This window comes from Lissotriton vulgaris, unplaced genomic scaffold, assembly GCF_964263255.1.
Source record: "Lissotriton vulgaris unplaced genomic scaffold, aLisVul1.2 SCAFFOLD_1637, whole genome shotgun sequence".
Taxonomy (NCBI): Eukaryota; Metazoa; Chordata; class Amphibia; order Caudata; family Salamandridae; genus Lissotriton; species Lissotriton vulgaris.
Window position 1 is genome coordinate 212,138 of NW_028241715.1, and position 27,307 is coordinate 239,444.

The 27,307-nt window shown below is 44.6% G+C and overlaps 1 protein-coding gene across 2 annotated transcripts in view; it reads right to left on the minus strand.

Annotated features, from left to right (window-relative positions):
- The window catches only part of LOC147670584 (NXPE family member 2-like), a 255,540-nt gene that overhangs the window by 89,730 nt on the left and 138,503 nt on the right, over positions 1-27,307 (minus strand). For both annotated transcript variants that reach the window (XM_086948149.1, XM_086948150.1), the window contains exon 3: positions 859-920. In XM_086948149.1, the coding sequence (XP_086804275.1) occupies positions 859-920 (62 nt within the window). The remainder of the gene's footprint in view (positions 1-858; positions 921-27,307) is intronic.

The following is a 27,307-nucleotide window of genomic DNA, read 5'->3' on the forward strand; positions in this document are numbered from 1 at the left end:
AGTGTTTAATGATATGTAGAGTCTCAACAGAACCTTTCTGCGCTATCTACATGCTTTTCCCTTCAACATCTTCCCACATTTACCTATATATTCATATCCTGACAAGCTTAAAAACTGTCTTTCATCTAATAAATTGCAGCCTTAATTTTATAGATGCTAACAGTACTGTAAGGTTACATAATGGAAATTACTAGAGGGGTGGGCATATGGGTGTACCACATGTTGAATTTTGGGAACAACTCCAAGCTAGAAAAAACCTTTTCTTGTAAGTCACCCACACAAGCCATTATGAGCTGGCCAATGTCTCTTTTTATTTAACTTGATTAGTCATTAATAATGTACATTGTCTACTGATAAAAGGCAAACTTGTTGCACAATCACAATCAAAAGTCTCAGAAGTGAGGTATAATACTGATAAGGAAAGGAGAAAAAAATGCACTCTAACATCAGGTTGATCCCTCTAATGTGAGAGTCAGAGACCCAATAGTGATAGCTGGACAGGTTGTAGTGCTGGCCACTGTGCCCTTTGCCTGGTCTACTTACATCCAAAGAACATAAATGCAGCATCTTCTTAATAATGAACAAACTAATTGATGCCGTTTTGAAAGTATAGTAACTGTATGGCACATCCACCACCAATAGAGCCTGCCTCCATTAGTCAAAAGTCCCATCACATATTGTGTTTTATTTTGAGGTAATTTTACTCATCATCAAAGCAAATAAACCCATAAGAAGTAGTAAAGTAGTAAAGGCCATCAGAAAAAGGGGAATCGATTAAAAAACATATACAAGATTGATGGTAGGAGGTGAATGTAGATGCACCATAGTAAGAGGAAATAATAACTCAGAGTTACTTACTCTTACAGTCAAATACATCAATATACTGAAAAGGCTTTGGAATTTCGACTCCAATGTTGGACCTTAAAAACAGATAATCAAATATACATTAATGAATAAATCATGGACAAATGTCTTGAAGTGAATACAGCAATTATCACCATACCCCATTAACACTGCATTGTGTGTCAACTTGTCAATTGGACTAAATGAAATTCATGATTTTCAAGGTAATGCTATATAGCTAGCAATGTAGTTGGTTAATAATAAGCACACACTATTGATTTCCACTACAAAAATACATCAAACACAAAGAATTAGACTATATACATCATACTTAGTAATGCAAAGTCATGTCATGTAGATGTGCATTATCTAATCCCATTAACTCTATCCACTTTAAAAATACACACACAAAATAAAATGTACACTACACCATATATCACAGAACACCATACACAGGTTCAACACAATTTAAATATAAAATTTAGTTTGGTAACTCAATTCACAAATATAAATTAGGTCACTAACTTTAGCGGCCTCCTATTGGAATAAACTACCCCTTCAATTGCGGATGGAACCCCCCGAGAGGAGATTCCGCTTGAAACTTAAGACGCATCTCTTCCCTAAAGACTAGCGGTCTGTGTCTGGTTAGAGATTCTACTGGTTTGGCTGGTCTGATGGTCTAATGATGGGGTTCTATAGCACGGGGACACACTGTTCAGTGTAACCAGGCGCTCAATAAATGGTTTTATTATTATTATTATTATTAACTAATGTTTACCACTGAATGTAATTTATAATGCTTTTAGATTATCACAAAAAAATACTAACTGGTGTAAGCTAATTTATGTGTATTGAGATCTTTATCACATGTGCAGATTTTTCCACAAATAAATACTACAAGAGGGGTGGAAAGTGGGTGTTAAAAGGCATGGCTGGCTTTGGAAGAATGTGAACATCTACAAGTATTGGAATTCGTCAACTTCTGTCAGTATTCACAAATTCCTCCTAGTCCCCTTTCAATCTTGGAAACAGTCGGTCGGATTTTAATTCCAGCCAAGGGCTGGCATAAACCATTTTACAGGATGGGAACGGGAGCGCAACACCCCCAGTTTTGGTGGGGAAGTATGGCAAGAGATTTCTCCACTGGGAAAATTGTTTTCCATAAAAAGGAAAAAATAAAAAAAAGTGTGTTTGCACTGAGGATCCAGTGGCCACTGTGCAAGGTTCTTCATTATGAAAAACTCCATCCAACAGAAATTGGATGCCACTGGGAATTTTACATGACCTTACCAGAAGAGTGCCTGGAAAGCTGTGCCATGGACTGCTTTCTAGGAATGGTTCTAAAAATGTTTGTGATTTTTAGAAAGTAGGAAAATCATGTGCAGGCGGAGGCAGTGTTCTCAATCTGTTCTTTTCCTACTTTCTTTGGAGCAAGACTGTTAACTTTGAAAATGTTATCAGCGTACTCTAAAAAATGTTGTCAACTTCCCAAGTTCAAACTTTCCAGTTTGAGATCATTGATTCATTATTATTAATCAACCATCAGTATTTGACAGCCAACCTTCTAAGACTATATGGATGCTCCCAGGAATTATGCAACCAGGTGGAGAAATAGTGTACAAATTCTAAGCCTGGTGCAAGAAGAGTTCTCTGGACTTAGAAGAAGAAACATTAAGCTTTTTTAATGTTAATAACATTGATTCATCTCTGGTGACATAATCAGGACCAGCCTTCACCAGCAGTACTACTTGGTAGTTCGTCAGGAACGACTTCTCTATAACACGTGCAGTGTCAGGTAACTCTACAGGGCACCTATGTAGTACCAAATAATAAAATTATCCTTTTATTGAGTAGGCTTTCTATACATGTGAATACACTCTTTTAAAGCAATTATCAAGGGGGTATATATATCACAGCTATTCTCAATATCTACCAGGCCAAAAACGTTTTAATTGTCCTTTATGCATGCAATATTTAGATTTTTTCCAGGTTGAGCACTCTCTGGATAGAAAAGAGTGCTTCATAGCGGTTTGGGTCTACCCCAATCATATACTTTAATCTGTTCATCAGGAGCAGGATGTTGACACTCTGAAAGATAATATCTGGTGCTCTCCCTTTTCTCAGTGCATCTCAGTGTGGTCTAGTAAGAATGCTATCCTTCCTAGAGCCATTTTGAGAGAGATGTCCACATTGGATTTCCAAAAGATAGCATAATTGGAGTATATCAACAACTCTCTTAGAAAAAGTTGTTATCATAACTATGATAAATCTTTGATTATCCTAATAAGATCCATTTTGCTCAAAAAGAAAGATTTATCTATGTGCAGTCTGCTTTATATTCAAGTTGGGAATCGATTGAAATAGGGAATCCAACAGAGAGGGCATTGTTCCTCTGTTGGTCTTGAAAAATATCTTGAGTGTGTTCGCAGTGAAAGAAAAAGAAATCTCCTGTCCCGCTTTATATTTCCTGTGCCCCATGAGCTTCTCTCTTTAGCACTGTTCAGTTCAGACAATTGTTCACCACCTATCTGTCTCTGACAGAGGTGAAAATGCATAAGCATTGTTGTCTTCTGTCACTTTTATCAAATCCCTAAAAAGAAATATCTGATTTGCTTTTGTGTAAATCAAGTTAACACCCTTTAGGTTTGCCTTTTTAACTTTTCTTTGATAAAATACTCCACTTACTGCTCACAGTTTCTAGATTTGTTATAAAAGCATTAAGGATAAGAATGTCATTGGGTGGCTGCACATACCTTACTATTGTAAATTATTATGACTGGAATACATTGAACTCATAGATCATCATTATTGTTATTTTTCTAGGCTCAGTTGTCATAACTTTCTAGTGTTAATGAATTGTACCCTAGTCATTTTAATTGGCTGCCCTGTTCTAAGGTGCTAATATTGGCTCATACCTAATTGCCATATTGAATGTAATTATGAGTCCCTAGCACAGTATACTACATGTGCCCAGGGTCTGTAAATTAAGAGTGACTAATAGGCTTGCAGTATTGGTTGTGCCACCCACTTAAGTTGCCTTCTAACTGTTTTATCAGGTGTGAAATTGTGTACAATTTACACAGCTATTTTGACCAGACAAAATAGACCTTTTGCCAGGTATAAACCTTCCATTTTTATATACATATGTCACCCCTAGAAAGACCAGAGGACAAGGTGCAACATATTTAAAAGGTAGGTCGTGTACTTTTAAGTTTTACATTTCCTGAAAGTGGAAAGCTCTCACATTTGTTTTTCACTAGGGCCTATCTCTCCCATAGGATAACATTAAGATTACATTATTTAATTTTATAGGAATAATTTCCGATTGTGAAGAGATATACTTTTTAAGTTTGGTGTCTCTGGAAAGACAATTCAAAAACCAAATTTATTGTAAAAGCAGATTTTAAATTTCCATTCTGGAAATACAGCTTTTAGAAAGTTAGATTTTTTTTACGTTAGCCATTTGGTGCCTTCTGCCTTTCCCTCCTCTCTGGGGTTGGTGACAATTGTGTTTTGTGTATTCCCCCTAGACATCCACACACAATGGGAGCTTAGGTGTGACTTGATGGGCAATCTTGGAGGGATGGAAGGGTGGAGCTGGACCAAGCCTCATTTACATCTGAATATGCTGTGTGTCCCCACACAAAGGGCTGCACCCCCATAGTGAATCTGGAGCAAGGGCAGGAAGTGAGGACCTCTGTGCACTTCAAAGGCATGTTTTTGAAGTCTCCCCACTTCAAAGGCACAACTTAGTATATGTACCACGGCTTCAGGACCTTTTAGACCTGTGGATGCTCTGCGAGGAAGAAAGACTGCTGCCCCAAGATGCTTGTTTCCGGTCCAGGGAGGATCTGGCTTGGCAGTTCGGGCTGGGCTGTTCCTCCAAGGAAAAGGGTCAAGACTGATTTGCATATGGCTTGGTCCAAACCGGGGTGGTGTGGTGAGCAAAAGAATGATAGATTAAACCCAAAACCTTGTGACTGGGGGTGAATGTTTGCATTGTCCAGCATTCCGTTCATAAATTGTTTTTTTTTAATCTGCCAGGAAGAAAGGCTGCTGTGTTGCTGAAAGAACTGCCACTTGCTAGACTGCCCTTTTGCCTGGTTCAGAAGGACTGGACCTGTATCACTTGAGCCCAGAACCAAGAGTGTCTCCAAGGGCTAGTTGGCTGGCCTCCAGATCTGAAGTATCAGGGGCAAAAAAGACTTTGGCCCACCCTGCTTCTTCACCTGGACTCTGCCATCTGGGAGTTTACCCTGGCAAGCAGCACTACCCCAGTCACAGGGCCTTGGATGTGGGCCTAAAATATTTGTTTCAGCAGAACCAATGCATCCTCTGTCGAATTAATGTATTGCTACAACTGCGCAGATAAGAATTTTGCATTGACTCTGCTGCGTGGTTCTGCACGGACGTGCTGCTACTGCTGCATGGATGAGAACTGGTAAACTACCTCTGCTGCATGGATTGGCACCAATGCATCCCCACTGCACAATGCCCTTCCCGGCACAAGGTCATTGAAGTTCAGTCAACAACTGCCTCAGTGACTATGCCAAACCTCCACTTCAGAGCTCCCCACTCATAGGAGCCGGCGAATCACAGCAGCTGTGCAAAAGTAGGGCCTGTGCATTGCTGCATTTTTGTGGATCAGAACCAATGCATTGCCATGACTGCACCACACATTGTCAATGCATCCAAGTGGAAGGTACTTTTGTTCGGCGAGCCTCAGTGGCTCAATCGCGCTCAACCTGAATTAAGGGTTTGCTTGCTTCTTACCCTGTCTAGGATTGTGGTTGCTGCTTGACTAGGGCTCATGCCCCAGTCAACCTACAACCATATTTCTAACAATTGTGTTTAAATGTATTTAACTGAAATAAACAAGTTTGACTAATTGAAAAAGCAATTATAAGAGCTTCAATAAGTGAATTAAAATGTGCTTTAATTAGGAAGGCTGGAGCCAGGTGTGATGCTCTGACTACATATTTACTTAGATTTAACCGAAATCGATTTATTTTCATAGCCAGTAATTATCATGAAAATCTGGCATGAATCCAGCCCTCCTACAGCTAGGATCAACAAGGGATGAATCCATGATGGATTTTTGAGGAAAACGACATAAGTTATCTTTGCATGCAAGAATTATAAATGGCACTTCTTTTAATAGTCAGTGGTAATAATGATAACCAGACTTGAATCTGGCTTGCCTAAAATACTTTTATGAGTGTGTTATTAAGTTCAATACTTACATGACCATTCCAGAATATCCATTATCAAATAAACACCACCTGTGAATGATTCCTTTTTTTAAAAAAAATTCAAAAGAGGCTTTGTGGCTGCACACAGAACCACTAAACCCATACTGCCACATCAGCTGAGAAGGGTGGGGCCAGGGGCCATAAACCCGGGCCATATGACCTGCGGAAATGTACTTTAAACAGCTACCACGCTGCTGCACGCAGGACCACTAAGCCTATTCGGCTGCGGATTTAGACCCACATCTCGGTACTGGGGTGTCATGGGGCTGAGCCCTGCATTCATACTGTGTTAAGTTGACATGAGCTTATTAGAAGTTTAAACGCCATTTTTCCTTTCTGCTGCCTTTTGCACACGGCACACATTATAATAAATGTTTAGAGACTAGCAGAGTGTTTTGCTTCACACGAGAATAATATGTTTTTCTATATTCGCAGCCTTGCTTGGTAAGCTTTGTCTGAACAGTGAGTGCCGAGGCCTTCAAGGTTATTTCAACACAGTTGTTGATGTTGGAACTGATCAGCACACGTTCTAGACATAACATATATGCAGCTGTGGTCACCTCTGATTTTGGCGCGTTTAATAATGCACTGCGTAGGCATGATCACACACACTTGGAGAACATTTGCATGCTCAGAGCTGGTGCAGAATCTGATGTGATTCATTTCTGCTAGTACCAGTGGTATGGGGCCGCCTTTGTAATCCCGAGACCTTCTGTAAATATAAAATAACCTACTAGCAAGGGAGGGTGAAATATAGGTATATTTTAAACCTGTTTCCATTTAGCATTATAACATGCTTTCTCCCGTTGTATTTTATGGAATAGTAACGATGCTGATAATCTTGTTGCTGATAATATGCCTGCTTGTATTAGCTAAGATACTGTGCATGAGAACACAGCATTAGAAATAAACATTTCAAACTTGCACGTGTCTTCATTTACTCCCTGTTTTGGACTGGTATGAGAGTATAACGAAAGATTGTTCATGTGTTCCACATTGCCTGAGGTAATCTAAGTTCCATGTTCTGGGTTGTCTAATCATTGGTATTTTGGAGGAGACAATGAGACACTGATGCTAGTCTGGTAGGGGATGTTGGGTACTAAGGTGAGTTTTGGCACTCCCTAATTAAATGAGGTTCCAAGTCTCTATTCAGTTCTGTGTAGGAGCAGAATCCCTGCTACAGGGGTGAATGTTGTCCAGACATGGGTCCCATGCTCTCTATGCCAATGGAGTCAAGCTAGCCTGACTGATGAGAGCTGATACCACGAAACTGGTTCCAGGATGCTTGTTTCCGTTCCAGGGAGGACCTGGCTTGGCAGTTCGGGATGATCTGTTCCCATGGGGAACAGGGTCAAGACTGATTTGCATATGGCTTGGTTTAAACTGGAATGCCAAGGCAAGCAAAACAACAATAGATTTAGGCCCAGATCTCTGTACTGGGGTAAATGTTTGACATTGTTCAGCATTCTGTTCATCAATTGTTCTTTTGCAAACGCCCAAATCGGCTAAGGAGGGTGTGGCTGGCAGTCATAAAGCCGGAACACATTAGCTGCGGCAATGGACCTTCAACAGATGTCTTGTGGCTACTAGCCCTGGGCGAAGAACTACGCTCCGTTCGCGGAGTTTCGGCAACTCCGCGCTCCGCGGAGAACGCGAAGTTGTCGAATACTCCGCAAACTGCTGCGTAGCGTAGTTCTCGCGCGCTCAATAGCATTTTCGCGTGCGCGAGGATGCTTGTCGGTAAGATCGAGTTGCCGAACACGCAGAAACTGCAATCTGGCACAGAATAACTCGCGAACACGTTAGTAGTGACCGGAAATAAGGGGACGCGAGCGGGCGGGACAAACCTCATGGGTAACTTCGCGCGCTACACATCCCGAGCATGCAGTCAATCAATCAATCAATCAATCAGGATATTTGTATAGCGCGCTACTCACCCAGAGGGTCTCAAGGTGCTTGGGGGAGGGGGGTCCGCTACTGCTCGAACAGCCATGTCTTGAGTTGCATCCTGAAGCAGAGGTGGTCTTGGGTCAGGCGGAGGTGGATGGGGTGGGAGTTCCAAGTCTTGGCTGCCAGGTAGGAGAAGGATCTTCCTCCCATGGTGGATCTTCGGATGCGTGGCACGGCGGCGAGGGCGTGGCTGGTCGATCGTAGCTGGCGGGTGGGAGTGTAGAAGGTCAGGCGGTTGTTGAGGTACCTGGTGCCCAGGTCGTGGAGGGCCTTGTGTGCGTGGGTGAGGAGTTGGAACGTGATTCTCTTGCTGACGGGGAGCCAGTGAAGGTCTCTCAGGTGTCCGGAGATGTGGCTGTGTCGGGGGATGTCCAAGATGAGTCGTGCGGAGGCGCTCTGGATGTATTAGAGTCTTTTCTGGAGTTTGGCTGTGGTTCCGGCATAGAGGGTGTTTCCGTAGTCCAGTCGGCTGGTGACAAGTGCCTGTGTGACCGTCTTCCAGGTTTCGGTGGCGAGCCATCGGAAGATCTTTCGGAGCATGAGTAGGAATTTGAAGTATGATGATGAGACGGCGTTGACTTGTCTGGTCATCGAGAGGGAGGAGTCCAGGATGAAGCCCAGGTTGCGTGCGTGGTCCGTTGGTTTGGGTGCGCTGCCCAGGCCAGGGGGCCACCAGGAGTCGTCCCAGGCAGAGGGTGATGATCCAAGGATGAGGACTTCCGTCTTGTCTGAGTTCAGTTTCAGGCGGCTGTTCCTCATCCACTCGACTACGTCTTTCCTCCCTTCGTGTAGGTTGGTTCTGGCGGTTCCTGGGTCGTTGGTGAGGGAGAGGATCAGCTGGGTGTCGTCGGCGTAGGAGATGATGTTGAGGTTGTGTTGGCGTACGATGGCTGCGAGGGGGCTCATGTAGACGTTGAAGAAGGTGGGGCTGAGTGATGATCCTTGTGGTACGCCGCATATGACTTCGGTGGCCTTGGATCTGTACGGGGGAGGCGGACTCTCTGGGTTCTTCTGGTGAGGAACGTGATGATCCACTCCAGTGCCTTCTCTTGGATTCCGATGTTGCTGAGGCGCTGCACTAGGGTGCGGTGGCAGACCGTATCGAATGCTGCGGAGAGGTCCAGGAGGATGAGGGCCGCTGATTCCCAGTTGTCGAGCAGGGCTCGGATGTCGTCAGTGGCTGCGATGAGGGCGGTCTCAGTGCTGTGGTTGGCGCGGAAGCCGGACTGCAAGTGGTCGAGGCTGGTTGGGCGAGCGCAATTGGTGATCCACTGTGTGAGGTTGTTGGCTGCTTGGTTGGGGTCCGTTGAGCTGGCGGGAGGGTTCTGGCTCAGTGAAGTGGTGAGCTGGTCGGTGGTGATCTTGTTCCAGTTCCTGCGGGGAACCTGTTGCTGGTGGTGGTAAGTCGTGGTCTTTCTGAAGCTGAAGTGGACGCAGCTGTGGTCTGTCCAGTGGAGTCCGGTGGAGTGGCTGAAGGAGATGTACTTGCTGGAGGAGAAGACTAGGTCAAGCGTGTGTCCGGCGTAGTGGGTGGGGGTGTTCACCAGTTGCATGAGTCCGAGGTTGGCGAGGTTGTCCAGCAGGGTGGTGGTGGTGTTGTCGTTGTTGTTCTCCAGGTGGAAGTTGAGGTCCCCTAGGAGGATGTAGTCAGCGGAGGCGAGGGCGTGCGGGCTGATGAAGTCTGCGATGTCTTCGCTGAATTGTGTGCGAGGTCCTGGGGGTCTGTAGATGAGGGTGCCTCTGAGTGTGGTCTTGGGGTCGGTGTGTATCTGGAACTGAAGATGTTCGGCGGCTGTGAGGGTGTCGTCTGAGTTGGTCGTGATGCGGATGGTGTTCTTGTGGAGGATGGCGATGCCTCCTCCTGTCTGGTTGACGCGGTCTCTCCGGGTGATCTTGTATCCGTCCGGGATGGCGACGGCGATGTCGGGCGCTGAGGAGGCGTTCATCCATGTTTCCGTGAGGAAGGCGACGTCTGGAGATGTGGTGTCGAGCAGGTTCCAGAGTTCCACGGCGCTCCCGAAGATGAAAAATGGCTCGCGAACGGGTCAAGCAAGCTACTACGCATGTTCGCGGAGTTATGCGTAGTTCGCGGAGTGCAAGTGCATCTTCACGTAGCTCCGCGGAGTGCGGCTACGCGAACTACGCCCAGGCTTAGTGGCTACCCACAGTATCACTAAGCCCATACTACTGCACCAGCTGAGTAGGGTGTGGTTGGGGGCCATAAAACCAGGCAACATTACCCACAGTGGACGAGTTGAAGCCAGGCTAGATGCCACTTTGGAAGATCCCACTTTGACTCTGCTGACACATCAAAAAGCAATTCTTGTCCCCTCCCAGTGTTAAAATGGTGAGCTCTCTGCGACCACTCACCCTCCTACTTTAGCTCATGATTGTACACATATTGTGGATCAATGTGTTTGTTACATAACTGATATTTCAAACCCATGTGTGTCTCAGGATCCTTTGATCAATTCTATTTTGGAGACCTCTACTCTCCTCATAGCCCACCATCGAAAAGGACAAGAATGGAAATCTCAAGGCCCAAGGGGGTTAAGGCACGTCTAAGACATTGCGCAGAATCCTTGATACCCACCTTTAGCGTCCGAGAGAAAAAGTTAGGCAGCATGGCTGCTAGAAAAGTCCCACTGGGAATGATTGAATTGGTAATGCATACATCGATGCAGGTCTGCGAGGGAGAAATGATACATTGGGGGCTCAGGGAAACCTAGATGACATGGTGGACTTAGTTGACAAGAAGCTCAGAGCGTAGTTTCACAACCTGAGCATCATGCGCAGTTCTGCCTTTCCAACCTGACTCACCCAGTGGAAATCGATATACATCCTCAGATTTCTTCTGAATTATTCCATATATCACTTTGTTTGGAAAGTATTCCTAAACGTATGCACTCTTAAATGGTAGATCATGCGAATCTATTAAATAAAGTCATCCACTAGCTTAGGAAACATTCTGGCTGGACATGGTTGGTATGCATTCGAAGGATTCAGTCATTCAAATTTTTTTTTATTCGGCCGAATAAAGCCATCAAAATACAGATAATAAAAACAGGACAGATCAATCTCCAAACATTAAATACATAAATATAAAATCAGTTAAGATCCCCCGTCTTGCGAACCATGTGACAGACATTGAAAGTAAAAAATACCATAAGACAGTTCATAATCTTAGTAGAGTCCTGCTCCACTCAAAATTCATTATCTACAGTCCCCGTAGGGAATAATAGAATAAAATACACTCCATCGAGTAAAACAACAATTCATACAAGAATGAGCACACCTCTTCAGGGGACTATATCACCATTAATTTAAAAAATATATCATTCACCCGAGCAATGCTGCACTGGCTATACCTGTTAATATATCAAATTGAAAACATGAAACATTAAACAATTGAAAATGTTAAACATGAAAACATTAAAGGTCGACAATTAGGCTTTTTTTATATTTCACCCAGCAGCTACAAAAGGCTTCAGACATCTCAGGAACCTAACAAAAAATCCAATGGCATCAACGCAAACTTACTGTACAATCTGCCAGTCACCAACAGCTATGAGGTTATTATATCACTGGACCAGGGGATTGACCACCAAGTCCCACGATTAATGTTTCCGGTTCAGAAGGGTTGTGTTTGCAGAAAACTGCAAGTACATCCCCGTAGGAGGCACACCAATGTAGATCACAGAATGTGGTTCAAAATTCAATTGAAGATGTTATTTATTTTCTTCAGTTTAATTTTCTCATGTTTTCATTTTTAGACTGATATTAACAACATATCAGAAGACAACGTATGCTCTTAAATGTCAACAGACAGCGAGCGGATGACCGGCAGATAGCGTCTTTGCGCGCTACGTGTAACTATGAACTCTCCGTGACCAAGGGCACCTTCGCCCGAAATGCATTGGAGTTAAAAGTTCATACTTTGACATTTAAGAGCATACGTTGTCTTCTGATATGTTGTTAATATCAGTCTAAAAATGAAAACATGAGAAAATTAAACTGAAGAAAATAAATAACATCTTCAATTGAATTTTGAACCACATTCTGTGATCTACATTGGTGTGCCTCCTACGGGGATGTACTTGCAGTTTTCTGCAAACACAACTTTATTGATATCTATAGGTGTTTAGACGGACAACACCACCCTTTGAGAGCACCCAGAACCTTGGAGCTTCCTTCTTTAATACAGCAACCCACACAGTTGTGCACCCTCCCACCCCCATTGTTTGTCCGGTTCAGAAGGGGACAGCGCCTCATGCATGGCCGATTAGTCTGTTAGTACTCCTGTCCCAGTCATATTGCAGGACCTTAAAGTTATCACTTGGAAAGTGGTGGGCCTTCGGACAAAATTGTCTAATCTGGACTGGCTGCACTTAGAGAATCGCAATGAAATTGTCTGTTCCCAAGAGACTTGGGTTAGGAAACCACGCTCCATAAATGGGTACACTACATTCTGCAGCATTCCTATTCTATCACCTGCAGGTAGGGCTAAGAGAAGCATGGCAATATTTGCCCCTGTTAATGTTACAAAGCTGGTAGGAATTGCACGATACCGTCTATTATCACATACTACACCTAAACTCCCCAAAACGTATAATCTACTGCTGTTAAACATTTACCACAACATTTTTGAATTATCAGTGAACAAATTGAAGACTTGGAGGAATATCTGTTGAAACTGAATGCCAAACAGCAAAAAGAGTCTTTGATCCTTTGAGTGAGAGATGTTAACATTTGTATTTTCAATCCTAAAACTGCAATGACTTGAAGTTTACAGGACGATGCAGACTTAACAATCATACACTTTAGACATACCCCGTATGGGGATGTACTGAACAGGATAATTCGATTTAACAGTTTGATATTTGCACAAGATTATATGCCTTCTACTATTGATTTAATTTCGCCTTTCAGGGGTCCTGGAAATTGTAGTGTTATTGGCTACATTAGGCTTTCATCTGACTTGGTCCCTATTCTGACAGATTTCGAGGTATTGAAAAGTTGTATTAGTGACCACAATCCACTCAATTTACATCTGTACATTTATCCTGCTAATAAGGAAACCCTGGTCTTCAATACAGCCATTGAATACTCAGGGGGTTTTGAGTTAAGTGGGACCAGGTGGATAAGGAGAAATTCATTAGGGATTTTGTGAGGAAAAACCTAAAAGCAATTATGCAGTGCTCTCAGCAAGAGAGAGACCCAAAAGCCATTATCCATTCATATACCTCACTAAGGGTTCCCTTATAAGTCTGGTGGTCAGAGGCACAATATGCTTTTTTGGGACCGCCACAGTCCTGTCAAGCATATTACTAGTTTCCTCTCCTCTAGGGTTTAATGCAGGTTCTTCCTCCCTGTAAACCTTGGAGGAAAGGAAACAAAGGGGGCCCTTCAGGGCTCTCCCGTGCCTCAACCGGATGTGCATGCACATACGGGGGCATAAAATGTGCCCCCCTGTGTACATGCACATATGTTCCTGCAAGGCATATACTTTTGAGTCCATGCCTTGCAGGAACCTTGTAGTGCAGTCCTTTTTTAATGGCAAAGGACAACCATGCCGCCCACCTACCAGACTACTTGTAAATCATAATATGGCAGGCGGCATGATGACCTTCGGTGGAGCAGTGGCGCAGCCGTTTGCACTGCTGTGAAACCGCTCCATCGCAAAATAGTAATTGCCCCCTTTCATCAACACTAACTGACTGATTCTATTTTACATTTCCAATACTTTATATCACATTCTTTCAATGCATAAAATTACAAAAACCAGGCTGATTCAACCATACATGTTTCCTAGCCAACAAAGTCCTTAAATTAGCATTAGGGAAACACCCATGCGACAAAAACACGCATGAAGAGCATGGGATCCATGTCTTGGCATACCCGTCCCACATAGGGCAACAAATGCAAAGAATTAACAATTGATGGGTGGAATGCTGAACAATATCAAACATTTCAACCTCAATACAGAGATCTGGGCTTAAGTTCAGTTTTTTTTGCTCACCATGCTATTCCAGTTTGGGCCCAGCCATATGCAAATCAGTCTTGACCATGCTTTCCATGGGAGCAGTCCAGCCCAAACTGGAATGCTGACCAATGTCAAACATTCTCTCCCAGTACAGAGATCCAGACTCGCTATGCCACTGAATTTAAGCTAGCCTGGCTGATATGGGGTGATACACCAAAAGCAGTCTCAGGGTGCTTGTTTTCTGGTCCAAGGAGTACCTGGCCTGGCAGTTTGGGCTGGATTTTTCTCATAGGGATTAGGACTGATTCAAGTCAAGTCAAGCCAGAATTTATATAGCGCGCTACATACCCAGAGGGTCTCAAGGCGCTTGAGGAAGGGGGGGGAGGTTTACTTATCGAATATCCAGGTTTTAAGCTGTTTTCTGAAGGCTAGGTGGTTTTGAGTAAGGCTGAGGTGGATGGGAAGGGAATTCCAGGTTTTGGCCGCTAAGTAGGAGAAGGATCTTCCCCCCTTGGTGGCTTTGTGGATGCGCGGAACAGCGGCGAGGGCTTGGTTGGACGAACGCAGCTGGTGGGTGGGGGTGTAAAAGGAGAGGCGCGTGTTGAGACAATCAGGTCCAAGTTCGTATAGGGCTTTGTGTGCGTGGGTGAGGAGACGGCACGTTATCCTCTTGTTGACGGGGAGCCAGTGAAGGTCTTTCAGGTGAACGGAAATGTGGTCTGTGCGGGGGATGTCTAGTATGAGTCTGGCTGAAGCATTTTGGATGCGTTGGAGTTTTTTCTGTAGTTTTGCGGTGGTACCGGCGTAAAGGGTGTTTCCGTACTCCAGACGGCTTGTAACCAGTGCGTGGGTGACCGTTTTTCTTGTTTCGGTGGGGATCCAGCTAAATGTTTTTTTGAGCATGTGTAGGATGTTGAAGCATGATGATGAGACGGCATTGACTTGTCTGGTCATCGAGAGTGAGGAGTCCAGGATGATGCCAAGGTTCCGTGCGTGGTCCGTTGGTATGGGGGCTTTTCCTAGGGCCGTTGGCCACCAAGAGTCGTCCCAGGTGGAAGGGGATGCACCGAAGATGAGGACTTCCGTTTTATCCGAGTTCAGTTTCAGATGGCTGAGCTTCATCCACTCGGCTACTTCTTTCATCCCTTCATGTAGGTTGGTTTTGGCGGTGATTGGGTCTTTGGTGAGTGAGATGATCAGCTGAGTGTCATCAGCGTAGGAGATGATGTTGAGGTTGTGTTGACGTGCGATGATTGCGAGGGGGCTCATGTAGACGTTGAAGAGGGTGGGGCTGAGTGATGATCCTTGCGGGACGCCGCAGATGACTTCGGTGGCCTCTGACTTAAAAGGGGGGAGGCGGACTCTCTGAGTTCTTCCAGTGAAGAACGAGATGATCCAGTCCAATGCTTTCCCTTGAATTCCGATGTTTCCGAGGCGTTGTATCAGGGTGCTATGGCAGAGTTTTGAATGTAATTATCCGATTTGGAGCAGGATGTGATGCTGTTTTTTGTCACAGATCTTTTACAATGTTTCTGAAGCTAGACCTTTGGAAATCCTGCAGTTCCCTTGTTTACCTTTGATATGCATTAAGGGATAGATTAATTGGAATGTGAAGCTATTTTTCACATTAATGAAAACCATACAAGGAGAAAAGCATTTGCAGACATTTTGACTGCAAGGTTAAATTTTGTTCAACTTATTTCTGAACAACTTTGTTGCACTGGAAATTAACACAAACTGTTTTTGTGAAGTAAGGGCCAAATGTTCTTAGCATTTGTCTTGTTTCAAATGCTCCGGTTTGGCTTTTGAAACAGTAAAAAAAAAAATTTAAATGCACTAATTGTTGTATTCTTATGATGTTACCTGCCCTAGCAACTGCTGCTTAGCAACTGCAAACTTCCACTCCTGGAATCCGGTTTGTGGAGTCGAGTAGAAGGCAACTGATGTTGCGAGAGCCAGCTGTTGGGGGTTGCTCCAATCTACTTCAATTAAACCTCCTTTTGCGATCACATTGGAGTTCCTATCCTTAAAACTAACCTCATTTTAAGAGTAAAATAAATGTTATGGAATTGTAAATGGATAAAGTTTCAGGACCTGGATCAAAAAGTTAAACTTACACTTTTGTGTAAGTAAATTCTTGTTTGCTATGCACAAAAGTATTTTACTAGTAATATCTAGTAGTATTTTTATGAATGTGCGGTCCCAACACTACTAGTAAAATATTGTTGTGAATAGCAAACAATAGCAAACATACCCAAAAGTGTCAGTTTACCTTTGTGAATCAGGCCCTCAGTGTCTAGTATCTCATGAAATGTATGAGGCGACAGACACAGGGAGACCGAGGAGGGGAATGTGTTACTCAAGAGGTCCGCATGCCCAATCTCTCTTCCTGGAAAAGTGTTTGACCTGGCCCTCTCTGTAGGGTCACCCATAAACATTCAGCCTGCACTTCTCCTGTTTTCTAAACCATTTTTTCTTTAATTTTAAGACTCTCCGCACTTTACTATGGCTAACCAGTTTTAAAGTGCTTGTGCTCTCTTCTTTAAATGTGGTAACATTGTCTTACACCCTGTTAGAACTGGGGGTCTCTATTTGGCTGAGGTGGGTACCTGTGTTCAAATAGGGACTTTTGTTTCTAAGTCAGGGAAAGGAAGGACACCTTCTCAGATAGCCCCTGCTCACCCCCTCAGTAGCTTGGCACGAGCAGCCAAGCTTATCTCCAAGGCAAATGTGTAAAGTATTTGCAACCACACTCTCAGTAACCCAGTGATAACACCACAAATGGAATCCACACGAGTTTCATAAAAAACAATATGTTTATAAAAAAAAGATATACAAACGGACCTCACAATGAATATCCAACATATGAGTATTTGTAATATTTCACTTTGCCGGTTACTGGGCCAGCAAGCCCTTGTAGGTTCTTGCAATATTAATGAGCAGTTCTCGATGATCCAATGCAGTCCTAATGCAATGCTATACAGTTTGTAATGCAAGAATCAGGCACTTCGTAATATAAAAATAATGCGGTTCATAATGCAACAATCAGGCAGTACGTAATGCAAAAATAATGCACTTCGTAATGCAACAATCTGGCAGTTCGTAATGCAAAAATAATGCAATTTGTAATGCAACAATGAGGCAGTACGTAATACAAAAATAATGCAATTCATAATGCAACAATCAGGCAGTTCGTAATGTGAAAATAATGTACTCCGGCACTGATCGCGGGGCTCTAGACAGTCTATGCCACTCTTACTGAATCACGGTCATCTACTGCCAAAATATGCCCCCAAAACTGTTATGAAGGAAAACAAAGTGCAGCTCCACACTCCGGCCCCAGTACTGCCACTCCTAGGCCAGTACGGGCTGCGATACGGACTGGAGCAGAGGCTCAAGCTGCAAAGATGGGAAAGGCTGAGAGTGTTTCTCTCGTAGCCCCAGGCGGCGACACGCACGCTTGCTGAGCATTACCTGGGGGTACGATCTCACTCCCCTCTCCTCGGGGCATGGGCCTCGGATTTAACTTTGTTGATCTTGGGCAGTGGAACTCGGACCCCCGACGGTGATGGTTCGAGGTCTCTCCTTGGCAAAGGCAGGCTCGGGCCGGCGGCGGTGAATTCTCACAGCTCCTCTGGGGATGCCGGTCCGGGACGATGGCAATGATGATCGCAGCACTTCTGGTCACGCTGTCAATCGAAGCAGAGAACAAGACTGCTCCAGGACTCACAGTCACGGGGAAATTACTCACGAAGGTCTCAGGCTGCAACAGGGCACACACACAGCGTCGCTTTCACTCACTTGAGGTCCGGGTGCACATGATCACAGTGCAATCCTCACGAAGGTCTCAGGCTGCACAAAGCACAGGCACACAGCGTCGCTGAGACTCACTTGGACTTCAGGTGCACACGATCACAGGGCAATCCTCAAGAAGGTCTCAGGCTGCACAAAGCATATACACACAGCGTTGCTGAGACTCACTTAGACTCTGGGTGCACACAATTACGGGCAGTTTTTACGAAGGTCTCAGGTTGCCAAAAGCACATGCACACAGCGTCACTGAGACACACTTGGACACTTTTATGTTCCTGAGCTTCCACAACAGGGAGCCAGCTCTCCTCGGGCACTTAGAGACACGTTACTTTGGGACACAACACACCTCAAAGTCCTTTCAAGCAGGGGGGCACAGCACACAGCAAAGTTCCTAAGCCTCTCCTTAGTTAAATCAGGAAACTGCAGGCCAGCTCCAGAACACATAGCAAAGGTCAGTCCTTCTCTTCAGTCTCTTCAGCTGTTCTTCCTTGGCAGAGGTTCCTCTTGACTGCAAAATAGTTTCAATCCTTTTCAGTCTTGATCAGTCCAAAGTAGGGGTTTCAGCTCTCATAGTTATACCCCTAAATGTCTTTGAAGTCTTTATGTCAGGGGAAACTGACCCCTGGCCCAACCAGTGACACCTTCTTCCTTTGATAGTGGGGGTCTGGAGCCTCATTCACTCAACAGGAGATGGAGCCATTGTTATATGGCAGCAGCCCAGGCCTCTTTACCTCCAGGGGTTACTCCTCCCCCCTACACTCCAGATGCAGATCTACCGTGTCTGTCTCACCTACTCCTCCCCTGGGTCAAGACATTTCCCAGATCCTATCACAGTCACATCCAGACAGTCAATCCACAGCCAGGCAGAGACACACAGAATTGTTAGAACAAGAAAACCAGCCACTTTTAAAAGCGTGGTTTCTGAACACGCAATTCAAAAAGCACCTTCACAAAAAGAAGTGTTTTAAATTGTGAGTTCAGGCGCACTAAACTTCACCTCTCCATCTTAACCCTATGGGAATATAGGCTGGAAACATATTACACAGCCTTCCCCATTCTGTCCTGTAGGCAAGATGGCCTTGCAACAGTGAAAATGAATTTGGCAGTTTTCCACTGTCAGGACGTGGTACACACCTTAGTACATGTCCTACCTTTCACATAAACTGCACTCTGACCAGGGGGCACCTTGAGCCTACAATAGGGGTGTCTGATGTGCATGAAAAGGGAAAGGTAAGGCCTGGCAAGAGGGTGCACTTGTCAGGAAAACAAGGCAGGCACTGCAGTGGCAGGCCTGTGTTCTATCTTTAGGGTTACTTATGTGGGTGGCACAATTAGTGTTGCAGGCCCACTAGTAGCATTTGTAATATCAGCCTTGGCACACATAGGTCACTTTACTAGGGACTTTACTAGTAAGACAAACATGCCAAGTATGGACAACCAATTACCATTACACTTTACCCAGGGAGCATTTGCACTTTGACACTGATCAGCAGTGGGAAAGTGCTTAAAGCATCTAAGTTGGTAACACCATGTCAGAAAAAAGGTCTAGGAGGAAGGCAAAATGTTTAGGGAACTTTAGCCAAAAAGGGCCAAGTCCAACACACCAATTGCCCCCTTTAATTTACTTATATGTCCATAGCAAAGTGGTACTACAGGTGTCCAGGACCCTTAAATTAAATGCTACCAGTGGGCCTGCAGCACTTATTGTGCCACTCACTTAAGTAGCCCTTTAAAACGTGTCCCAGGACTGTCATTACATCCTGTGTGTGCAGTTGCAAACTGTCAATTCGACTTGACAAAATAAACCTTTTGTCAGACCTTAGCCTTCATTTTAATACATATAAGTTACTCATTAGGCATGCCCTAAATAGCCCATAGGGCAGGGTGTGTTGTATTTAAAAAGTTGAACATATACTTTTAGTTCTATATGTCCAGGCAGTGAAAAACTCTCCAATTTGTTTTTCACTATTGCACAGCCTACCTCTCTCATAGGATAAAATTGGGTTACTTTATGACATTTGTTAGATTTGGGGGTCTCTAGTTGGCAATGGGTGGAACTTTGTCCAAATTGGGATGCTTGCTTCTAGTCAGGGTAAGAGGGTACACATCTAAAATAACCCCTGCTCACCCCATTGGTAGCTTGGCACAAGCAGACAGGCTTATCTCAGAGGCAGTGTGTAAAGCATTTGTGAACACATAGAGTGATACAATTAAAACACTACAAATGGATACCACACCAGTTTGGAAAAATAAGTAATCTTTACTAGACTTAACACACGACCAAACGACAAAAATCCATAATACTGTAATCAAAAACAAGCGGTAGAAAATAGCTTAACTCAATGTAGATGTGTCATGCAATACAAACAGACGGGTCGCAGGGAAGTTGATGCGTATGTGCACGAAGGGCCATACCTCACCTACAATGTGAATAGTAAGTGTCCACTTAACAGATCATGTCACCCATGACTGACAAATCCAGATAGGTTCATTTTAATTTTATTATTCTGTTTCCCTTATGTGTGTTTCCTCTATTTTTAGGAGCTCTGGCCAATTCTCTTGTCTGTATGCCCAGCAGACTAGCACGCGCTGGATTCACTTTTAGGTAACCATTACCTTTTTTTTAAAGCTGCATTTCACTTATCCCCTTCAGATACCATGCCCCTCACTCACGAAGTATCATTGTTGCTTTTAGGTGCCTCCCTTTCTCACTGCCCTGATGAAGACCCAACCCTAAGCCTGAATTCACCTAGCGATTGTCACAGGGGTCAAAACATTGACTATATTTTATTCACAAGTCCTGATAACTGATACTTATTAACAGTGTCATTTGAGATCTATGTGATTGTTGAACAATTTGAGCATTGTTAAGCCGGAACAGTATCTTCATGAGAAAATGATGGATATATGTCACACCTCTCTTCCTTGTCCACCCTCCTCACGGTCTCACTTTGACCATTTACACTCCTTTTCCCTTTTCCCACACCTGAACACTGTTTTCAATATTAGAAGCATTTAAAGATATAAGTGCAACTGTGTTGCCAGATTTAAATAGCATTTAATAAATTACATTTTGTTTACAAATCTCCAACGCATTGAGAAGGCAGCTTCATTTTAGTTTGTATTTCGTTATTGAGAATTGTTTGTTGTTACTGTGACCATTTCTTTATTGTATCAGTTCCTGACTGCAGCACAGGGGAGGTGATGCATTGCTTCCTTACTTTCTGGAGAGTTGGCGAGTTGTTTCCTACATGCCGCACGGTGACGATACAACAAGATGGCGCCTCGATGCGATGTGTTGATGCGGTGTGATGCGACAACATGGCGACTTTGATGCGATGTGACAACGTGGATTTGATGCGTGAGTGCACAACGGCCGTGCCATGACTCAGTGAACTCTTGAGCCTGCTGCACGCTTCTCCCGTGATGCAATGGTGACCTCTGCAGCTGCGACACGCTTCGTCGGGTGATGCTACGGCGAACAGCTGTGGCGGCGACACGCTTATTCGGGGATGCGACGGCAACTGCTGCAGCGGCGGCACGCTTCTCCTCGTTGTGTCGCGCTTCCAGCTCCCAGTGAAACGCAGACACTAGAGGTACCCAGAACAACAGCAGGCACTTCTCTGCAGGCAGAATTCCCAGCAAGGAAATTCAGGGGGAGCTGGTAGTCTTGGTGTCCCTGTGACTTCAGACAGGAGGCAAGCTCAGTTTCAAGCCCTTAAAGATCTTCCTCAAGATCATAAAGTATACAAAGTTCCTTTTCCCTTTTCTTTGTAATGATTTATGTGTATTAATAATGTATCTACTGTTAATTAATTATTAATTGGTTTTAATTTTTAATATTAATTAGTATTTGTTATTGAAAATTAATTAGCTGTTAATTAATTATGAATAGGTAATTAATTTTAATAGCTAATATTTATTTGTATTTATAATTGATTAATTATTACATAATATTACATTGGGAATTAATTGTAATTAATGTTTTATTGGTATTGATATTTAATTTATTTTTATTAATATATTAAATCATTACTTTCCCTACTGTTAAATTCACTAGAGTGGGAATAGTATTTGTTACCCCTACGCCATCCAACGCTTTCCCTACTGTTGCACTCTCTGGAGTGGGAATAGTCATTTTTACCCCTACGCTATCCAACGCTTTCCCTACTATTGCACTCTGGAGTGGGAATAGTAGTTTTTATCCTCCCGCTAACCAATGCTTTCCCTACTGTTGTACTCTCTGGAGTGGGAATAGTAATTTTTACCCTCCCACTATCCAAAGCTTTCCCTACTGTTGCACTCTCTGAAGTGGGAATAGTAATTTTTACCCCTACGCTATCCAACGCTTTCCCTACTGTTGCACTCTCTGGAGTGGGAATAGTCATTTTACCCTCCCACTATCCAACGCTTTCCCTACTATTGCATTCACTGGAGTGGGAATAGTAATTTTTACCTTCTCGCTATCCAACGCTTTCCCTACTGTTGCACTCACTGGAGTGGGAATAGTAATTTTTACCCCTACGCTATCCAACGTTTTCCCTACTGTTGCACTCACTGGAGTGGTAATAGTAAATGTTACCCTCCCGTTATCCTACGGTAAAAATACTGTATATTTTTTTATTATTATTATGTTAAAATATAAAATTGTATGATTTTTTATAATTTAAATTAATTATTTAATAATTTTAAGGTTATTTAAGTATTTTTAAGTATGTTTTAGTTAATTATATTTATTATTTCTTTAATTTTAAATTACTTTTAAGACATTTTAAAAAATTCGATATTTTGACTAACTATATTTTTTTAAACAATATTTTTGATTCGATATTTTTGTACTTACCTGTCTGGAGATAGGAATTCGATATTTTTGCATTCTATATTTTTTCCTCGATATTTTGGTAATTCTATATTTGTGTATTCGATATTATGTCAGTGATCCGTTTTATCAGCCACAGTGTGCTAACACCTGGGGGTCCATTAGGATGACGGGCGGACTTTGTCCGCCCGCCATCCTGTAGTAGTACGGGACCGCCCGCAATAAGGGCGGGGGTCCCGTGGGCAGCATTAGGATTCGCCCGCCACAGTGGGGGGCGCATCCTGCATTCATACCATTATGGTGGGCGGTGCACTCTGCACCGCCCACCACAATGGCAGGAATGCATGCTGTGCATGGAACTGCTGGGGGGTACCATAGGTACCCCCCATGTGCACCCTCCACCCCACTCGGAGTCCCTGGGGGCCCGCAACGGGCCCCACAGGAATTCTCCGCATGCCTTTCAGTGGCGGCATTGCCGCCACGGAAAGGCATTCAGAGAAGCCCATTATAATATGGCTGGCGGTGTCTGATATACACCGCCACCATATTATGCCTTGCGAGCGGGGCGGAAAAGCGGTGGACGGTCTTTCCGTCCGCCGCGGTCCCTCCCGCCATCCTAATATGACAGGGGGTCATTTAGGTGTGGATGGCGGGCAGATTGCCCCCGCCAGGCTGGCGGTGGCTACCGCCAGCCTGGCAGGGGCAATCCGCCCGCCATCCTAATGGGCCCCCTGACCTCTGCTACACCCTTTTGGTACAGCAATTAAAAAATTAAAGAAATCAAGACGAAACCTTGTCAACAGAAACCACTCTTAAGTAGTCAATGTTCCCAAAAGGTATGGCTCTGTTAGTGGGTGGATTTTTAGGGTCAGAAATTTACGAACACTTGGGGGCCTATCAGGATGACGGGCGGACTTTGTCCGCCCGTCATCCTAGCGGGGAATGGGACCGCCCGCCATAAGGGTGGGGGTCCCGTGGGGGGTATTAGGATGTGCCCCCCACAGTGGCGGGCACATCCTGCATTTTTAGCATTGTGGCGGGCGGTGCTCTCAGCACCGCCCGCCACAATGCTAAAAATGCAGTACAGCATTTGCATAAACAAAGCGGCAGGCACCGCGCGGTGCCTGCCGCTTTGCTTATGCAAATGCCCACGTGTGCACCGTCCACCTCTCCTTCACTCTGGGGGCCCGCAGGGGGCCCCCAGAGTGAAGACCGCATGCCTTTCTGTGGCGGCATCGCCGCCACAGAAAGGCATCCGATTTGGGCCATAGTAATATTCATCCTTTTCCGCCCCGGCCGCAAGGCGACCGGGGCAGAAAAGCGGAGGACAGTCTTTCCTTCCGCCGTGGTCCCCCCGCCATTCTAATATGGTGGGGGGGTATTCAGGACAGGCTGTCGGGCGGATTGCTCCCGCCAAGCCGGCGGTGGCTACCGCCAGCCTGGCAGGGGCAATCCGCCCGACATCCTAATGGGCTCCTTGGTTTGCATAATTCCTAGTCATCTCTTTCCAACTTTCTTCTAGAGCTAAATGCTTCTTTGACCAATTCAACATCCTTTTGTGTTATGGTTGAGGGTTTTAAAAAGAGTTCAGGGCGACCCAGCTCTGTGAAGCGACCTTTGACATACTTCAGCAAGGGAATTGTAGACATATGATTCAGAGACATGCAGTCCATCAGATTCTGCTGAGTTATTTTTAGTTCTTTATTAGACCAGCACTTAAGCCAGAACACTAAAGGGCGCAAAGCAAAAATATCACATAGAAAAGGGATCCCCAGTTCTTCATGGGCTATCAAATATAATAAGCTAATTGGCATTCCCAGCAGGCGCTTTAAAAAGTTATTCTCTACCACCTGCTGCAAATCTGCTGTGGTATACCCCCACACTTCACTACCATAACATGCGGTTGACACACCCTTCGCCTGATAAATTTTCAGCATAGCTGCAATCGGGCGCTTGCCCATCTTAGCAGCAAAGCTGAAAATTACGGCAACTATTCATGTGAGCTCCCCCTTCTTCCTTTGAATAAGGGGCCTCCAATTCTGGCGCTCATCCAACACAACCCCCAGATATGAAAAGGCATGTGTTGTGGGAACATTCTCGGAACCTACTGAGAAGGAATACTTTTTCGTTGGCCGAGACCCTACCTGCATAATATAGGATTTTGCATTATCAATCATTAGATCTCGGGACCCCATAAAATTCAGAAAAGCATCCAGTAAACATTGCAGGCCTCAGGCAGTTCTCGCTATCAGGACAGCATCATCTGCGTATAGGAAGACAGGGAGACCCCGTCAACCCACACATGGAAAGTCAGCCCCCGTCGATACCAGGGCTCCCTCGAGGTCATTGATATATAAATTAAACAGGAAGGGGGGAAAATACAGCCCTGCCTCACCCCTCTTTTAGTGTCAAATTCCCTAGAAACACGGAGATCATGTGCATATCTAATATTTGCTTTAGTGTCTCTGTGCAGATCCATCAAAAAGTCCACGATAAAGGCTTCCACCCCCATGGCCCTCATGAACTGCCACAGTTTGACCCGATTGACACAGTCAAATGCGGACGATAAGTCCATGAAGGCCATGTAGATCGTACCCGGGAGGGCCATAGTGTACTTGCCAAGGATCAAATACAAATGTAAACATTGGGCCACCGTTGACCATCCTGAACGGAACCCATATTGAATATCAGCGATAGTGTTGCGTTCCTCTGCCCACAAAGATAATCTCTGCAATAAAACCCCTCCCACCACCTTAGCTACAGAATCAATGAGAGATAGGCCAGTAACAATGTCTACTATTTTGGTCCCCCTTTTTAAACACTGGCGCCATGGTAGAAATTGCCCATGTGGCAGTGCTGCCGACGCTGGCTGCTGTATTCAATACTATCGTAAGGATTGGGGCCCAGAATGAGGGGATCGATTTAAAAAGGTCTGGCGGAATTCCGTCCGGGCCCAGGGGCTTTTTGCTCAATAAGCCCGCAATTCCCGACTCTATCTCTGTCATCTCGAAGCCCATATGGTCAGTGTTTGTTGACTGGGATGGTTGGTCATAATTGCCCATAGGGCCCGTAAACATAAGTAGAAAATGCGCCACTCATTCCTCTTCTGTGATGTGGGAGCCAAGGGTGTTACTTGAATCTTCATTGAACAGGGGTCTGTTAACAGTGCACCAAAACCTTGTACCATTCCTCAGGCTACTAGACTCCACAGCTCCCCCCATCTCTCCTCCTTTAATGCTCTCATACGTGTGGCTAGGGCCTGCTTATATCCTGTTGGACAAGCCCGTATATATATGGGGTTCCTCAGCACGTCTTTCAGGGCCTTCTTTAGCTTATGTGTTGCCTGCGAGCAAGAGAAATCAAACCATCTTGGGTTAGGGTTAGAGTTAGAGACCCTACTAGCTGGGGCCCTCAAAAGTTCCCCTACTTTGCATGTGATGGTGCTAAAAGCACTGAGAACATTCCTTGGCAAACTCTCCGGGTGAACACAGAGGGCAAATTCAGTTACACGTGTCCCTCACCTCCCTATAAAAAGCATTTGGATCTATATGGGACCATTTGAGACGGCACCCACCGTCTGTAGGTCTCATGTTTCCCTTTCCCCTAACTCTAGGCTTGCTAGATAGAAGCAAGCCACATAAATTTACACAAAGGGGATTGTGGTCGCTGTAACCTATATCTTTAAAAACAAACCTCTGGAAAAGGGACTGAGAAGGTCTATAAAAGACCTGGTCCCTCTCCCTATAAAAGTGGGAATCGAGGTTTCACAATTTGGAGCAAAGAGGGACATCAGTGACAGCAAGTCAAATTCGTTGACTAAGTTGTTTAATTTGTCCCCGTGAAGAGTGTTCATAATGAAACTCCCTCATTCTGTGACATCCCATATTTCCCATGTTCTTAATCTTGGGGTCGCCACAGGGATGGATATTAAAATCTCCCAGCACCATCAAGGGGTGTAAGCTTAGGTCACATAGCTTCCTTAAATAGTGACTCAGCTGTTTAATGTTACCTTCCTTTTTACTGTTTGGTGGGTTGTAAAAGTTGATCAAGGTAATTTTGTTGTTCCCCTTCTTGAATGTAATGGCCTGTAGGCCCTGTGCGATGGAAGGGCAGATTTGTACCAGGCAATCAGTAACCAGGGAGATATAGATGACCAAGCCTTTTTTGGCTCTACCACTGGTTGAAGTGGTAGCAAGAACAAAGTGGCCTTTGAAGCCCCCCAGAAACAGATTAAAGTCAACTGACCAGGTCTCTTGCAGGCAAATGACTGAAAATTACCTGATGTACTGATGCCACAAAGGGTCCTGGAACTTGTCTGCCAAACCTGCTATATTCCAGGATATGACATTACCGTCCACCGCAGAGGGTATCAACTCAATTTGTGGTAATAGGGGGGGAATTGGTCGTAATGTCTCTAGCTGGGTCATCAGGATCAAGTTAGCCTTCTGTTGGTTCTTCGGCTCTACTATAGACACATCCGAGGTATCCAGTCAATCACATTCCTCCAACCCCGATAACATGGAAAATCTATTGGCTAATGCTAGGGGGGGAGGCGCAGCAAAGTTAGAGTGATGACCCCATGGATGACTTATACTGTATAGTTGTTGTGAATACCCATAGTTATTACCTGCAGGGGTTTTATATGAC